The sequence below is a fragment of the Peromyscus maniculatus genome, chromosome 4 (assembly GCF_049852395.1).
Source record: "Peromyscus maniculatus bairdii isolate BWxNUB_F1_BW_parent chromosome 4, HU_Pman_BW_mat_3.1, whole genome shotgun sequence".
Classification (NCBI taxonomy): Eukaryota; Metazoa; Chordata; class Mammalia; order Rodentia; family Cricetidae; genus Peromyscus; species Peromyscus maniculatus.
The window spans coordinates 142,598,469-142,616,974 of NC_134855.1; the positions used below are offsets into that span (position 1 = coordinate 142,598,469).

The 18,506-nt window shown below is 47.7% G+C and overlaps 1 protein-coding gene across 1 annotated transcript; it reads right to left on the bottom strand.

Moving 5' to 3' along the window:
- Positions 1 to 179: 179 nt before the first annotated feature.
- Positions 180 to 18,479, bottom strand: Zswim3 (zinc finger SWIM-type containing 3). Its single transcript, XM_006970980.4, has 2 exons — positions 18,106 to 18,479; positions 180 to 2,559 (listed from the first exon to the last, which is right to left on the bottom strand). Exons 1-2 carry the CDS (start codon positions 18,258 to 18,260, stop codon positions 630 to 632), a joined length of 2,085 nt encoding a protein of 694 aa, XP_006971042.1. The 5' UTR covers positions 18,261 to 18,479; the 3' UTR covers positions 180 to 629.
- Between the last annotated feature and the right edge of the window lie 27 nt (positions 18,480 to 18,506).

An 18,506-nucleotide genomic window follows, 5' to 3' on the forward strand; every position in this document is an offset into this window, starting at 1 on the left:
ATCACTGTTGCAGCCTTAGCGGGTAGGAAGAGGGCAAAGTGGTACTACATTGCTAACTCTGAAACGCCAGGTCCCACTTGGCACCACACCCCATTAGGGAATACTCAAGTTTCCTCGAGAATGAGGACGTTTGAAGCCAGCCTGGGCTACATGAGACCCTGCCTCAAAAAACACAAAAGTGAAACAAAAACAAAGTCACTTTATTAATGTGAATAAAAATACATCACAGGTATTTTCTGAAGAGCAGCGACAGTCAAGGGCCACCCTCCTCCCCTCCGTCTCAGAAAACAAAGCTCACTTTGTTTTATCCTATCCTGGGCAAGGGTTCATCTCTGTAGGGTCAAAGCAATTCGACCTCTGGGGCTGGGGAGGAAGGGGCATGACCTTTCAGTGTGGAATAACTTTGGCTTTGAACGATGAATGAGCTGTCTACAGCATGTCAAAGGCAGGCCGGAAAAGGGGCAGGTCAAAGGACTGACACAGAGGCGTCCCCATCCCTCCGCTTTAAGATCTTCTTAGCCCTTTCCTGGGAAGACACTTGATTAAAATACTGCCCTACAGTGTGACCCGCCCGCTTTGAACCCTCAAACTTCCAAGGTTTTGAGACGCAGTGTACTAGTACAAACGCTTCAGTCCTGAACCATGGCTTCAGCAAGAGAAAGGCTGTCCCCTTCCTCCAGCTTTCCCCAGAGGAAAGGGAGGCACCCCACATCTTTGAAGTCCACCGGCTGCTGACTGGACTCGGGTAGCTGGCAGGGGTCAGCCCAGATGTCCACAATCTTGCGCAGGGTGGAACAGCGCTCCTCCAGCTCTGGGCCCTCAGTCTGCATCAGCAGGTTTGCCAGCTCCCTGCTTAGGTCCTGAATCCTGTGGTTCTGACCTTGCGCTTCCGGCTGGTCTGTGTTCGGGATTATGCCGCGGTCCTGAAGCTCCCCATTGGGCCCCAGGAGGTGCTGGTACTTCTTCTGCCACCGGCAGCCCACCATGGCTTCCCCTACGGGCTGCTGGCTGGTATGCAACAGGGCCAGAATGTGCCTGCAGGGCAGATGGTAGCACTGCTGGAAGGAACAGCTGCAGCTGCAGCCATCCTTGCTCACCTGGTGCGAGTCCTCCAGCAGCTTAACCGCCACGGAGGAGCCGGCCACGTCCACCAGGTGGGTGGAGTTCTGAACCACCTCCCACTCATTGTGGCACAGCTTGTAGGCTAGTTCAGAGCCACTTTGGTGCAAAATGTCCAGCATGCCACCTTTGCAGGGTTGTTCCTGGGGCTGTAGTGGTTGAGACTGCTGTGAATCTGGCTTTGCCTCTTCCACAGGGAGCCTGGGGACATTCCCTGCACAAATTCTAAAAGGCTTCTTGGGCCTCGGGGGCGTGCTTGGGAGCAGAGTTCTTTTTAACTTGGGAGAGTTGGTGGGCAAGCTCTTCAGACCTTTGGTATTAAAGAAGTCTATGTAATCCACAAAGTGAAGGATGCAGTCCAGGAGGGACCGCTGCTCCCGAAAGAGGCTTGACACCTTGCTGGTGACTATGTCCAAGCTGTCCATGTAGGTGTTACATGCATGCAGGCCCTTCCTCACATGCATGTACCAGAGAAGTTCACAGGAGAACCAATGGGCCTGGAGGAACATGAAGAGTTCCTCATCCAGCAGGGCTTGGGACATCTGACAGAGTTTTTTCAGGCTTGTATCAGAAGAGACAAAGACGGCCTCCCGCAGGGCTTCCTTCATGAGCCTTTTAAAGGATGCATTTGCAGAGCTTTGATGTAACTTCTTCTCCAGGAGCCGAGTTGTATGATAGATAGAAAGGAGAATGCGGGCAGCGGGGAAGATCTCCTGAAGAATAGCTCGGTAAGGGAATGAAGGGTCCACAAAGACCACCTTGACCTTGGGCCAGTCAGAGTTGAATTCTGTAAAGATATTAAGCATCTTGGCCACAGAGGGGTCTGTCTCAGCCTTGAGCACAGCAAAATGTACCACTCGACTCTCTCGCTCCTTGTTTTCCACCAAGAAAGCATACAGAATATGGCCCTGGCTATTCTCCACCCGGTGCAGCAAGAGATTCTCTGGGAATCGGGTGAACAAGTCGCTCATCTTGCTGCTCTGGAAGCTGAGCCGGTCCAGGTCTTGACTGGTACCTACGCTGAAGGAAGCCATTGAACCCTCATCCACTGTAAGGAAGTTTTTCATCACCTTTGCTATCTTGGCCAGATCGGAGGGACTGATGGCCTCCTGCTTTGGGTTTGCGGGCAGGTGCGTCTGATCCAGGCAGAGAGATGGCGGTTCTACTGGGAGCGTCTCTGCCGCATCAAGGTCTTGCTTGATGCTGAGCGGCAACGGCTGGAGTTTATGCAGACACACTGCCTTCTGCAGTTTGCTAGTAGGGGCTCCCCCAGCAGTGTTAGAGTCAACATGTATATGCTGGGTATTCAGTTCGCTGATAAACAGCCTATCTAGGCTCTCGTTGTACTGCAGGAGCAAGTATGCTGGGCACCTGTCCACCTTCCGTGTTCTCTTCCTGTTTGACTGCGTCCGAATACAGACAAATTTCACCTGCACATATCTAGGGAAGGTAGAGGTGACAATGAGAAAGGTGTTGGCTGCCCCTCTCTTACAAGATAAGACCTGGTAGCCATTTACACTGACCAATGTTTCCCAGAGACCACAAGGTAGCCTGGAATGTAAGGAAGAAAAATTTACAGTAACTCCCTGGCCCCAACGTTTTCAGCTCCCTTCCTCAAGACTATCTCATCACAACACCCCTCCATTTCCTCCATACAGTTCTAAGGCCAGCTTATTTGTTTGTGGTTTTTAGTTTGGGGACGGGCATGGAACTCATGATATATAGTCCAGGCTGGCCTTGAACTTGCTGCAACCTTCCTGGTGAAGCGTTACAGAGGTGAGCTATTTACTGTACTAGGCCTAAAGGCCCCTTTGTTTTCATTCTGCCTGCAGCCATTTGTGGCTGCCAACAACCCAGTCTGAGGTGGGACGGAAGGAGAAGCTGACACAGCGACAGAGTGCCTGGCTAGTTCCTCCTCCTTGAAACAACCCCAGGCCTATGATGCTAGCCTGGAAGGCTATGGCAGAAAGGCTGGAAGCTCCAGGGCAGATAGGGCTAGCTATGTGGCAAGGCCTTGTCTTAAAACAAAAAAACCCAAAAGTCCTCCTCATTCATCTGGGACACGACTGCCTGACTCTCCTCGACAGCAGCTTTCTGAGGACCGGTGCTGTCCACTGAGCTCTTCAGAGTGCCCCGGAAGAGCATGTGCTGGGCCTATCTGTAGAAGAGAACATTTCTGGTCGTTCCTGTAAAGAGAAACATTCACACCCTGAGTTGCTTATGTTTTGGTCTATGATGGAGAGTCTGAACTATCTAAGAAAGTCCCCACCCCTGGAGCCTTAGCACTTTAGGTGGAAATGGATTATTCCAAGGGGATGGTTATCAAATTATTTGCTCTTTCTTTCTTATTTCTATTCAACTCTTGAGTTCAAGGCCCAATCAAATCTTCTCTTCTCTTCTCAGCCTTTATGGATGACCCCACGCTACAGTAGTTAATCCTGAATCTGCTTATAGACCTGTAGGTATCAATACAACTAGAGGAGAGAGGGGACACTGAAGGCCAATTTGAGTTGAGTCCTTTGCATCCTGGCTGTCACTGGGAAGCTGCTTGACCTTGGGCAAGTCCCTTCACCTCTGTGGATACAGTATGCCCATTATAAAATGAGACAACCTCATTAGGGTTATCATAAGACTCAATGAACCACAGATAAAACATTTAGCCCAGAGCCTGCCTTGGCCTTTTGTTTATGTTAGAGCTAAAGTTAGCTGCTTTTACAGTTCCCATGCAGGAGAACATTTAGTGGGAATGTCTCCAAGTGCCAGGACTAAATCATTCCTCAGAGTATTCCTAGCTCCAAACACAATGCTGCTCCTTCAGCAGATGCTTATTAGTGATATCATAGGTGAATGAATCACGGACCACCAGTGGGTGGGATGGGTCACACCCCTGCCTCCTCTGGGAGTGGCCCAGCTGAAAAACCCAGGGAGAGGGGCAAAGCTCAGCCTCTGGTATGACAGGCACAGCCTGGGAGCTCCACCTCACTTTTCCAAACACTCCTATCCAGCTGGTCCAGTTTGCCCACCCTGTGGGGCAAGTTGAGGAAAACAGGACATGTCAGTCTTATGATAACAGGGTGGAGGGGCCCGGGGCCGAGAATGTCTGCATCTGTTGTGAGCACAGTGCAGGGGTGGCGCCATCTCTAGTTTAGGTCGGGAAGGGCTTGGAGCAGTCCAGTAGAATGGCAAGGCCAGCAAGTGAGCACCACTGAATCATGGTTTCCACCGTTCTCCACCTGGTTTGTGTCTTGGAATGACAAACCGCCGCCCACAGCTTCCTCTGTTCACTATGAACTGCCTCCTGGCAGTTGCTTATGGATTTTTTAAGATTTATTTATTATGTATACAGTGTTCTGCCTGCATGTGTGCCTGCAAGCCAGAAGAGGGCACCAGATCTCATTATGGATGGTTGTCAGCCACCATGTGGTTGCTGGGAGTTGAACTCAGGACCTCTGGAAGGGCAGCCAGTGCTCCTAACTGCTGAGCCATCTCTCCAGCCCCATGCTGCTTATGCTTGTGCCTTTCTTTGAATGACCCTCCTACCCTTCATACCAACGTGTATTCATCATTTGGGATACATGCAGCCACCATCTTTTCTAGAAAGCTGGCTCTACCCTTCTGCTAGCTCAGTGTCTCAGCCCACCTCTAGTCATCAGATGATATTGACTTGCCATGTATTCAGTGATGGTTTTGGGGAGCCACGGCCAACCACAAAGCTCTTTTCACTACTCTTGGCTCTATTAGCATCTGCAGCCAGCCAGGGTGGAGTCCTGGGCTTCTGTTAATCCTTCCTTCATATCCAGTTTCCCTCCTTTCCTTGCTTCCATTTTTTGGGGGAGTGGTGTTGTGGGGAACAGGGTCTCACTTCATGGCCATCTTCCTGCCTTAGCTTACCAAGTGCTGGGAGTTCAGGTACCACCCTGCCCAGCATCTTTCTCCCTCCCTTCCTCTTCTGTTATGCTAGGGTTCAAACCCACAGCCGTGACCAGCCAGGCAGGTATTCTGCTACCCGACTCCAGCCTGTATCTACTCGGTGAACAAGTCTTTGCAACGTTTTCCTACCTCCACTCCATGCACTGGAGATTATGTGCCAGGCAGCGCTGAGGCCCTAATGTCTCACTTTACACTAGCAAGAATTCTAGTGTCGGGCTGGAGAGATGGCTCAGAGGTTAAGAGCACTGGCTGCTCTTCCAGAGGTCCTGAGTTCAATTCCCCACATGGTGGCTCGCAAAAATCTAAAAATGAGATCTGGTGCCCTCTTCTGGCCTGCAGGCAGACATGCAGGCAGAACACTGTATTCATAATAAATAAATCTTAAAAAAAATTCTAGTGTCATCTCCATTTTACAGAGGGAGACAGGCTGAAGGATAAGAATCTAGGGTTCACTCTTCCAGCACACTAGCACATCTGAGGTTTAAGCCAAGTTTGCGTGTCTGTAGTCTAACTACTTAACCTATATTCTTTAAAAAATATTCCTGTCTCTGAGTTCCCTTTTTATCTTCCTCATTTGACCCTTACCACACTGGTTAGGTTCAACCATCTTCTTGCAGACAGATCTCTAAACAGGGCGAGATGGCTGAACAAGTAAAGGTGTCCAGAGACCTGAGTTTGATCCCACCAGAAGGTGGAGAGAACAGACCTCACAAAGTCGTCCTTTGATCTATACACACGTGTGCCCCACCCTCCCACCACACTAGCAGTACACCAGTACCTAAAACTCAGTTAAGCTGGGTGTGGAAGCTCATGGCTGTAATCCCAGCCCTTGGGAAAGTGAGGTAGAAAGGCCGACATGTTGGACGCTAGCCTTACCCCGGTTGTGTGACACCCTTGGTTTAATTCCCAGTACAGCCCAAAACAAGAAGCAAAACAAACTGTGCTCGTACTGAATATACACAAACACTTCCCTTGTCCTCAGTCACCAAACAATACACTGTAATGACTGTTTACACGGTATTCAGTATTGGAAGTAATCGAGAAACCAAAGTAGGAAGGGTATGGGGCATACGTAGGTACGATGCCATGTTATAGAAGAGGTTTGAGCATCCCGGGATTTTGATGTCTGGGGGGGGGGGCATCCTGGAACCCACCCCCTGACACTGAGGGACAACCACAGATGTAACTAGCCTCCAACTGTCCCTTATCAGCTCTCCATCCTGCTGCCCTCCTGACAAACAGAGCCAGTTTTACCCAGGCTGCCATCCCTCCCCAGCACAACTCCATGCTTGGAGTAGCTGGTGCTCCCTAAGCCAATTAAGGTAATCTTGTGAGAACTGGGCATGAACACTTGCCCAATGATGGAGAAAGAGCCATGCTAGGAAATCTGCAGGAAACCAAGGAAGTGTTTGGACATCACGTCTGTATTTGTGTCACATGGGGAGCTGTCCCGAATACAACAAGCTCGAGCACATAGAGTGGAAAGACCCAAGAAGCGTGGCCAGTGACACGACCACATTTGGAGGCTCACTCTGAGCTACGGACTAGCAACTCATAAACCATTTTCAGTTAGACTTGTTAGTTAATTGAGGACAAAAGGATCCAATAAACTGGGTGAAGTAGCACGTGACTATTTCCAGCACTCAGGAGACTGAAGCAGGAGGACTGTCAGGGCCAGTTTGGGCTATGTAGTACATAAAACAAAGAAACAATCCAACCCCACCCCACCCACAGCCGCCACCCCGACACACAAAACCAACCCCCCCCCAAAACTACTGCAGACATTTCATATAAATTAATAGAAAAAAAAAAGGATCTGAATGGAAATTTACCTTAAAAACTGAGGCTACAGCTGGGCGGTAGTGGCACACGCCTTTAATTCCAGCACTCAGGAGGCAGAGGCAGGCGGATCTCTGTGAGTTCGAGGCCAGCCTGGTCTACAGAGCGAGATCCAGGACAGGCATTAAAACTACACAGAGAAACCCTGTCTCAAAAAACCAAAAAAAGGAAAAAAAGAAAGCACACACACATAAGTGTACAAACACACATAAAAAAGTACATACACACACAAGTACACAAACATATAAACAAGTATACACACACAAAAGTGAAGATTTCAAGGCAGTGATACAGGCCTGTAATTTAAACACTCTGTAACGTGAAGCAGGAGAGCTGGAGGTGGAGGCCTGTGGGCAAGATCCTGTCTCTCTCAGACAAACAGACGAGTTGGGTGTTTTGCACAAATTTGTAATCTCAGCAGGCAGAGGCAGGAAGATCCTTGAAATTCAAGGTCAGTGGGTGACCACAGCTAGCCGGGGTTATGGAATGAGAACTACCTCAAAAGAACAGGAGCAGGCGAGAGACAGTGTACTAGTGGGTTGTTGTCCACTTGTCTACATCTGGGGAGAGGGCAATTTTTGTTTATTTTATTTTTGAGACAGAGTCTCTCTGTGTAGCCCTGATGATTCTGGAACTTGATATAGAGACCAGGCTGGCCTCAAACTCACAGAGCTCCACCTGGCTCTGCCTCCTGAGTGCTGGGATTAAAGGAGTGTGCCACCACCACCCGGCAAGGAAGAGAGGATCTTAAGTGAGAAAATACCTCCACAAGATTAGCCTGTAGGCAAGCCTGGGGTACATTTTCTTGATTACTGTGAACAGTGCCACCCCTGGGCAGGTATAAGATCCTGTATGGTATAAGAAAGCAGGCTGAGTAAGCCAGGATGAGCAAGCCAATAAGCAGCATCCTCCATGGCCTCTGGATCAGCGCCTGCATCCAAGTTCCTGCCTTGAGTTCCTGTCTGACTTTAGACTGTGGTGTGGAACTGTAAGTGAAATAACCGCCCCGCCCCCCCTCCCCCACCCACCCCCTGCAAGCAGTTTTTGGTCATGGTGTCTTATCATAGCAATAGAAACTAGGGGTGAAGAGTGCTTGTTGCTTAGTTATAGGGGCTAGAGTTCAGATCCCAGTACCGATGGGTTGCAGACTCCAGTTCAGAGGGATCCAAGGCAGACTTTTGGCTATGGCACACGCAAAGGCATGGGGAACCTATACAACACATGCTCACACACACAAACATTAAAAACCAAAACCCTCAAACTGAGAAGGCCAGGCAAATAGCATGACAGGCTCCAGATAACTCAATTAAGAACTAGGCCTCAGATCCTGCCTCTTGAAACTGAACAGTTTCTGAGGAAGCCATGATCAAAGGGCAATCAATCACTAATATCGCCAACAGCAAGGACAAGAGCAACTGCATGTACTAGGCCTGAGCCAGCCCCTACAGTGTCTCTAGGCAATAACCAAGAGGACAAAGCCTGGGACTTGTCCAGACTTGCCCCAAACTATAGCCTTAGCCACCTGCTCCTAGCCCTAACCAATCAGGAACATACTAATATGATTGCCACTTGTGCAAGCCAATCCTAGACAGAAAGACCTCACTGCCTTCAGACTTCCTTTAGCTGTGTATAAAAGAGCCTTCAAGCTTCTCTAGAGGCCATCGTTTTGTCTTTGTGTCACATGTGTGGCCAGTGTGCTGGAACTTTTACTCTGAGATAATAATGATTGCATACATGTATGGTGGTTCTTTGTGAGATTCTCCAGGACCCTAACAGACACAAAAACCAAAACCAACTTCATTTTCTTGTTCCTGGTGCAACTTCCCCAAAGTCTATGATGTTTCTCAATTAATGCTTTGTTTTACAAAACTATTTCTGGCCTTTATCAAGCTTCCTAGGGTCGAATCCTGCTATACAAACCTCTGCTCTTCAAGCGCCCTGTCTTCCTGTAGGCTCCAGTCTCCACTTGTCACCTCAGGAGGCTGGTGGCTTACCTCATTACTTTTAGAGATTTTACCAGTCCATCAGCTTTTGAGAGCTGTGCGTGCAATTTCAGTTTGCATGGTTTTATCTGCATTGTGTTAATTCGATGTTTAACATTTATTCATCAGCTAGGTAGTCAATGATGTCAAGGATACTGCAGGACCGAGCAGGAAAGAATAGTTAACCAGAGACGAATTTTATAAGTGATTAATTTACTGGCAAGATTTTTGTTTTGTTTTGTTTTTGAGACAGGGTCTCACTGTATAGCTCTGGCTGGCCTCGAGCTCACAGAGATCTGCTGTCTCTGCCTGCCAAGTGCTGGGATCAAAGGTGGGTCTCACCATGCCTGGCTTACTGGCAAGATTTTTGCGTCATGACTTTTGCTTGTGACACAGCCTTGTCACCCTGATAACAATGGTCTAGTTCAAAGGTGTGTGTTAAGGATTCAGTGAGATAATGTCTGAGAAGCTCCTGGCCGAGAACTTGGATATGGAATGTTGGACACAATGTGTGAAATGGTAGTTACTGAACTGAGCACCAATGGAGAGAGCCATCAGAGTAGATCAAGGACTCTGAAGAATATGAACACTCAAAAAGAGAGGCTAGGAGAGCTCAGTCTGTAAAGTTGATTAAAAAAAATAATCAGACTTTCTCAACTCTCTCATTTGATAGGGTGTTAAGGAAAAATAAAAGACGGGTGGTGGTGGCACACAACTTTTACCCCAGCACTTGGAAGGCAGAGGCAGGAGGATCTCTGAGTTTGGGGCCATCCTGGTCTACAGAGCAAGTTCCTGGACAGCCAAGGATACACAGAGAAACCCTGTCTCAAAAAAAATTAGAACAAACAGACAAACAGAAAGGAAGGAAGGAAGGAAGGAAAAGACAAAAACCAAAAAAAAAAATTTTTTTTTTTGTTTTTTTGAGACAGGGTTTCTCTGTGTAGCTTTGCGCCTTTCCTAGAACTCACTTGGTAGCCCAGGCTGGCCTCGAACTCACAGAGATTCACCTGGCTCTGCCTCCCAAGTGCTGGGATTAAAGGCGTGCACCACCACCGCCCGGCCAAAATTTTGATATGTTTGTGATGACTGTGAAATTTGTATTTGGTCTTTGTCTTGCTTCCTGGTATACACATGCCCTGAACTGCTTTGACCTTTCAGAATAAGCAGCATCTTTATGTAGGCCAATGAACCGCCTGAAGGATGGAGGCTACTCACTGGAAACATCAGGGCAGAATTTGTTACAGGCCAAGGTGTTCTGAAACTCACTGTCAACAAAACCCAGCTCTCCTGTACCGCATGGTGGCAGGTGCTTGTACTCCTAGCCCCGAGCAGGCAGAGTGAGGAAGAGCGCCCCTCAGATTCAGGTTCAGCTTATTGTACACATGGAGCTCCAGGCCCGCTCCAAACCCTATCTCAAAAGCAAAACCAATCCAAACCTGACAAAGACAAAACAGCCTTACTTCCTGTAAAAAGAATGTTAATAAATGATAACCAGTCAGGGAAAAGTTCAAAGTGTTTTCTCCTCTACAAACTGCCTCTATGACCTGTAAGGAGTTCTTACAAAGTTGGGCTTGAAGAAGTCTTTATTTATTTGTTTTGTTTTGGGTTTTTTTTTTTTTTTTTTGGTTTTTTTTTCAAGACAGGGTTTCTCTGTGTAGTTTTGCGCCTTTTCCTGGAACTCACTTTGTAGCCCAGGCTGGCCTCAAACTCACAGAGATCCGCCTGCCTCTGCCTCCCGAGTGCTGGGATTAAAGGCGTGTGCCACCACTGCCTGGTTTGTTTGTTTTTTTGAGAAAGGGGTTTTACTGTGTAGCCCTTGTTGGCCTGGAGGTCTCTATGTAGACCAGGCTGGCCTTGAACTCACAGAGATCTGCCCATCTTCCTAGTGCTCGAGTTAAAGGTGTGCGCCATCACACCTCCATTCTTAAATTCTTGGTCACAATAAGCCCTTTAAGAATTTTCTAGCTGGAGAGTGAGATGGTTTCAGGGTATAACAAACTACCTGAGTTTGATCCCTGGGACCCACATGGTGGAAGAAGAAAAATATATCCCGAAAGTTGTCCCCTGACCTCCACATAAATAGAATTAAAAAATAAAAAATTAAAAGAATTTTCTAATTACACACACACACACACACACACACACACACACACACACACACACACACACACACTTGAAACATAATCTCAGTATGTGGCCTAGCCTAGGCTGGACTTCAATTTATAACAATCCTCTTTCTTTGGCCTCTTGGGTGCTGGGATTAAAGGTATGTGTCACCATGTCAGGTTTTGATTTTATATTTTGTTTCTAGTTAATGTATAAAATAGTGGGGATGCCATTTTCATGCATATGTGTGCATGTATGTATCACACTGATTTTATTTCTATATGCATTTACTGGTGTTTCCGAGGCTGTGTCTTACACTGTAGCCCAGGCTAGCCTGGAACTTGCAGTAGTTTCCTGTGTTAACCTCGCAAGCGCTGGACTTAGGTTTAGGCTGGACTAGAGACTGAACGCAGAGCTTTGTGCATGCTAAGCAAGCACCCTGTCACCCGAGCCACATTCCCAGGCTGCCTCCTGCCCGTTCATAAATAAAGGTCTCCATCTCATTTTTGTTTTCTGCAGTGCTGAGTAGTCAGGCACGTGTTCTAGACCCACAGCTCATAAACGATAGTCGCCATTTCCCTTCTTTCTGTTGTGACGGCATTAAAACCCAGAACCTTGCACACGGAAGACACAAGCTCTACCACTGAGCATCCTCCCTGCCTTCCCACGTCTCCCTCCTTCCCCAATTTTTGAGACAGGATCTTACTGTGTAGCCCAGGCTGTCTTTTAACTCATTATATTCTTCCCAGAGTTGGGTATCAAACCCAGGGCTGTGCATGTTAGGTAGGCACTCTACCTCTCAGCTATACTCCCCAGCCCACCTCTCTCTCTTTTTTTTTTTTTTGTAATATTTACATTTAAGACTAGAGAGATGGCTCAGTAGTTAAGAGCACTTGCTGCTCTTCCAGAGGACTCAGGTTCAATTCTCAGCACCCACATGGAAGTTCAAAGTTGTAACTAGTTTCAGGGGAATCTAATACACTCTTATAGTCTTCATGGGCACTGCCTGCATGTGGTGCATAGAAATACACCCAGGTAAACATACAAAATTAAAAAAATATTTTTTTTTTGAGAGAGGGTTTCTGTGTAACCTTGGCTATCCTGAAACTTGCTCTGTAGACCAGGCTGGCCTTGAACTCAGAGACCTGCATGCCTCTGCCTCCGGAGTACTGGGATTAAAGGCATGTATCACCATCTCCTGGCCTCAATTTTTTTTTAAAATACTTACTTTTAGTTTTAGTTATGTGTCTGTCTCTGTATATGTACATGCATCTAAGTGCAGTGCCCCAGCGTCCCTCGGAGGGCATCAGATGCCCCCAGAGTTGGAGACACAAGCAGTTGCGAGCTGTCTGACAAGGGCGCTGAAAACCCAATTTGAGTCCTCTTCCAAGAGCAGCAACTGCTCTGAGCTGAGGTGGAGGCACCTCTCCAGCCCCAACTCCTCATTTTATAAACGCTAAGACTTAGCCATGGAGGTCAAGGGCAAAGGCCAGCTGATTCCAGAGTTCTCAACCTTTAACCCATATGTCAGCTTTTCCTGATCCTGAATTGCTAACTTCCTGGGTGTATACCTGCCATTGCTATCCATATAACATCTACACGACTATTTTCAAATAGAAATTTTATCTTTTTGGTTTTTCAAGACAGGGTTTCTCCATGTAGTTTTGGTGCCTGTCCTGGATCTTGTTCTGTAGACCAGGTTGGCCTCAAACTCACAGAGACCTGCCCAGCTCTGCCTCTCGAGTGCTGGGATTAAAGGTGTGAGCCAGAGACGCCTGGCTTCAAATAGAAATTTTGAATTATTTATTTTATGTGTATGAGTGTTTTGTTTGCACATATGTCTGTGCACCACAGGCATGTAGTGCCTATGCAGAAAAGGGAATCAGATGCCCTGGAACTGGAGTTACAGGCAGTTGTTAGCCACCATGTGGGGGTGGAAATTGAACCTAGATCCTCTTGAAGAGCAGCCAGTGCTCTTAGCCACCGAGCCATTTTCCAGCCCCCAAATATTTTCTTTAAATCAGCTTGCTGCTTTTACTCCATTTAGTAAGGAAATTCGTGTGAATATACTTGTATAAGTTGTTTATTATTAAAATCATCTCTCCGTTAAGGGTATATACTTGGCTGTGAAAACACCTGTTAAATTATTTCCTAAAAACATTTTCTACTACCCGCCCTCCAATTCCTCCAACACAAACAGTGGGTTCTACACAGAGTCGGTTTGCCATACACGATCCAAAACATTCCATAGAGCCTGGTGTGGTGGCGCACGCCTTTAATCCCAGCACTCAGGAGGCAGAGGCGGGTGGATCTCAATAAGTTCGAGGCCAGCCTGATCTACATAGCAAGTTCCAGGTCTCTCTACAGAGAGAGACCTTGCCTCAAAAAAACAAAGAACATTCAACGTCCAGTGGAGCCAGGCATGGTGTGGGAAGAGGCAGGAGGATCTGCTTCCAAACAAACAAGCAGACAGACAGACTGTTCTAGCCAGACAAGGTGGACTCACATTTGCAATTTCAGTCCTTGGAAGCAGGTAAAGAATCACCGCTCGTTCAACGCCAGGCTGGCATAAGGGTGAGAGCCTGCCTCAAAAACCAAACAAAAACCCACCCTTTTGTCTCTGCTGAGGGTGAAGGTCAGTGGTGCTCCTGAATTCTTAGTCCAATACCATCCTCAGGGGCACAGCCTACAGTGCCCTGCGGGAATGCCCGGCCAGGGGTAAATACAAGTGTGTTGATGGAAGGAGAAGTGACATTAGACAGTCTCTACAGCCAGTAGTTAAAACACCACAAGCTGGTGCAAGTGAGGTCCAGCTTAACACTCACCCTTTCTGAACTCTGCAGCTCCTACCCTTCTCCCTGCTCCCACCTTTCTATCACTTGCTTTGTGTGCACAAGTCTCAGACACCCCCTGGCTCACACCCACTTTAGGAGGAGAGTGCTTTGGCGTGCTATATTCCTCTTCCGGGTCATCATCACTGCAGCCCTCATAGCTGCCCTCCTTTTGACATCTTCTGAAGCATGCCCAGTTCAGGCAATCAGGTCTTCAAAGAGGAGAGCAGACTGGGAGGCAGGGACAGGAGGGTGTGTACACATGTGCACACACATGAATGTGCATGTGTTTGGAGGCCAGAGGTCAACACTGGGTATCTTCCTCTATTGCTCCTCGACATACCCTGACTGGTCTGCAGCAACTTAAGTTTTTTTTTTTCTCTCGAGACAGGGTTTCTCTGCGTAGCTTTGCGTCTTTCCTGGAGCTCACTTGGTAGCCCAGGCTGGCCTCGAACTCACAGAGATCTGCCTGACTCTGCCTCCCGAGTGCTGGGATTAAAGGCGTGCGCCACCACTGCCCGGCTAGTCTGCAGCAACTTAATATGTAAACTGGCTGCCTCAAACTTACAGAGATCTGCTTGCCTCTGTCTCTGGAGTGCTGAGATTAAAGGTGTGGGCCACTATGCCTCACCTTTCTACCTTCCTTTTTTCCCCCAAGATGGGGTTTCTCTGTGTAACAGTCCTGGCTGTCCTGGATCTTGCTCCGTAGACCAGGCTGGCCTCGAACTCACAGAGATCTGTCTGCCTCTGCCTCCTGAGTGTACCACCACCTCTTGGCATCTACCTTATTTTCTGAGATAGGGTCTCTCACTGATTCAGCTCACAGATTTAGCTAGATTAGCTAGCCAGAGAGCCCTGGGCTTACAGGAGCACACAGCAGTGCCCGGCCTCTACACAGAACTGGGCATCTGAACTCGGTTCCCTATATTTGTGTGGCAGACATTTTACTGACTGAACCACTTCCCTAGCCCCTATTTACGTTTTAAACCACAAAACCTGGGGCTGGAGAAATGGCTCAGCAATTAAGAATACTTGCTGCTCTTCCAGAGGACCTGACATCAGTCCCCAGTATACACATCAGGTAGTTCTCAGCTGACTATAACCACAATTCCAGAGGATCCAATGTCTCTACACACACATAAATATAAATAAAAATGAGTCTTTAAAATTTTAAGATTAAGAGCCGAGGCAGAGGCGGGTGAGTTCAAGGCCAGCCTGGTCTACAGAGTAAGTTCCAGGACAGCCAGGGCTGTTATACAGAGAAACCCAGTTATTTAAGATTAAAATAAACCCCTAATGTTGTTTTTAACTAAGGCTCTATCATTCTATCCTATCAATAAAGACTTGGGAGCCAGATGCTGGGGTGAAAACCTGCTAGCTCAGAGAGGCCGAGAAAGCAGCTGCTTCCTCTTCCAGCATCATCCTAAAGAGTGTTCTCCTTTGCCATCTGAAACAAAACACCTCCAACTGGATGTCCCCCCTTCTACTTCCTGTGCATCTCTCTCCACCCTCCTGACTTCCTCTTACTCTTTATGGTTTTTTTTTTCCTGTCAATTGGTTGTGTGCTCCGCCTCTTGACCTATGGTTGATTTTACTTAATCCTGTTGACAATATTCAAGCAGAAAGCTCTTGGATTAAAGGTATATGCTAGGGCTGAGCCACACCACAACCAGAAACCAGTTTTCCCAGTAAATAATGCAATCTCGGGGGTTCACGGTGTGATCAAATATCCCGCAACACCCTAAACTCATAAATTTTTTTGGAGCAGCAAGCAGAAAACTAAATTCCCGCAGCACCCATTTCCCTAAATCATGATTGTCACTTGATAAGTCGTTAACACAAGAATTATTAAGGCCTGCTATGCTGGACAGCACAGCATCTGCCATGCTGGATGACCTGCCTGCAGGGGGGCTAGGCAGGGTACCACCACACAGCATGGAGTCCAGGTATCTCAGTCAAGAATGCTCTTGCTGACAGATTGCAACTGGCCTCACCTTCTGCCAAGCCGGCAGCCCACAGTTTCTCCAGCATCCTTCTTTTTTACAATCTGTGCTCACTCCCATTGGCACGTCTCATCAAACTCCTCCGGAGTAATTCACCACGGATCTCCTATTCTTGGCCTCTATTAATTCACAGGCCCAGGCAAAAACACTCATTTCAGTGAGAAGCCTTGCCTGATTTTCCAGCATCTGTTACTTAATCCTCCTGCCTCATCCTCTTGAGTGCTGGGATTACAGGCAGAGCTACCACACCCACCTTTTTATTTATTTATTTTTATTTTATGTGCATTGGTGTTTTGCCTGCATGCAGTCTGTGTGAGGGTGTCAGGTGCCCTGAAACTGGAGTTACAGACAGTTGTGAGCTGCCATGTGGTACTGGGAATTGAACTCAGAACCTCTGGAAGAGCAGTCAGTGCTCTTAACTGATGAGCCATCTCTCCAGCCCCTAAATATCTTTTTGAAGGCAATTACCACATAGAGTCATGGTTTCCAGATCCCACAATATGCAGCTCTTCAAGTATCTCATACAACATAGGACAGTGTTTGCATATAGTCTCCTATATACTTTATATCATCTCTAGATTATAATATCTAACACGATGTAAATCCTGTGTAAATAGTTTTATTGCATTGGGTAGGGAACAATGACAAGGCAAAAAGTCCCAGTCAGACATGGTGGTTCATGTCCATAATCCCAGCACTTGGGAATCTAAGATAGGAGAATTGCCATGAGTTTGAGGTTACCCAGGCTATACAGAAAGGGCTTGTATCCAAAACCAAACCAAACCAAAAAAAGTATATTTGTTTGGTAGACTTTTATTTTCTTTTCATTTATTTTTGATTTTTTGAGATAGGTTCTTACTATGTAGTCCTTGGCTGCCCTGAATTCACTACTTAGACCAGAAGACTGGCCTTGTACTCACAGGCAGAGGCCTGCCTCTGCCTCCCAAGTGCTGGGACCTAAAGGCATTCACCACCACACCACATGCATTTATTTAATATGTATGTGTGTGTGCATGTGTGCCTGAGTGTGTGCCTGAGTGTGTATGTGTGTATCATGTGCATTCAGGAGCCCTTGAAGACCAGAAGAGGGCACTGGAGCCCCTAGAACTGGAGTTAAAGGTGCTGGTAATCTGCCCTGTGGGCACTGGGGACCGAACCTGAGTCCTCCTCTGCAAGAGCAGTAAGTCCTCTTAACCACTGAGCCCCGTTTGTTTATTTTAGTATTTTGATCCTTACTAGTTGCCTAGTCCAAGTCCATCTCATCTTTAACTCCTTAGTGGCACTTACTCATCTTTACGTGTAGCCAGGAATGGCCCTGGACTTCAGGAGAGCCAGAACACAGTCCGGCTCCTTGGCCTGGGAAGTGCTGTCCAAATAGCTCAATCCTGATCTCCGATTCCGGCGTTCTTTGACTCGGAGTTGGTCCCTATGTTGTAATTAATACTTGAATTGACTGTCAAATTGATTGGATTTCTCGACAGAATTCTGGCCTTCATTGTCACAAGAGTCATTAGCTAAGTGGACTAGTTGGGGCCTGCTTCTCATTTTGTCCTGTATTTTTAAAAAACTGATTTATTTGCCTTAAATTCATGATCCTTCTGCCTCAGCCTCTCAAGCACTGGGATTATATACCTTATCATTCTTTTTCTAAGTAAAACTAAAAGCTACATTTATAGTGTTTCACTTGAGCCCCCAAACCACTTGAGCTTTCAACAGCCTTTAGTTCATAAAGCCAAATGAGTTTAAGAACAGCTACCCATAGATTCTGGCACACACCCCTGCAGGGCAAAGCAGGTGTAAAAGGGAGAGACGGCCCTGGTCGGAAAGGTGTTTGGAAACGGTTGTATCGGGAGCTCAAGAGTCACTTGCAAAATGAATCAACGGAAGAGCGAACCAACCAACGGATGAGCACATTACTGCTTTGTAAAGAAGGGACTAATGGAGGAAATTACCGAGGCGTTTGGATCCATTCCTCAACAAGCTCTGAGCTTGAGATAAATGCTCTCAATAAGCAAGCGGACAAATAAAACAAACAAACAACAACCAAAAAAAAAAAAACCCAACAAAAAAATGCAGTTACTGCGAATTCCAGAAAACCTTGTGAATGAAGGAGTGGGAAGCAAATGCACCTGGTGGCACGGGGCCACGCCGGTGAGGTTTCCCTCGCTTTTCAGCAGGCATGCCGCAGATGTCCTGCCGAGTGGCCCTAGGTAGCGTGGCCCCAGGCAGCGTGGCCCCATGCACGCCCTCCTCCTCCAGGAAGCCCTCCTCCCCACCCTCCTGCCCCGCCCTTACAGGATATCCTCGCGGAAGGAGGTGCCGTGGTTGAGGTTGTGGAAGCGGACGGAGATGCAGTCCCTGACAATGAAGGAGCACCTGGTCTCCTTTTTGTAGGCGCTGAAACACTCCTTGAAGTCCTCGTAGGTCTTAAAGCAGCTGCCTAGCTCCATGGCCGGGGACTGGCCCTCACCACAGCCCAGAATCACGCCAGGGGTCACAGGTCACTGGGCACCGGCTGGCATGGGCCCAGCTGGGGGGCCCGACTGGGTGGCCTATAGGGAGCTCCGGAGGAGCCGGAGAAGACACCGGCAACAGCAACCTGGGGGCGACTCTGCTCTGTGTCAGAAGGGAAATGACACTCATCCCTTATTATTCAGCCCCAAGGCTCCGCCCCCTTGCTGATTTACCCAATCACA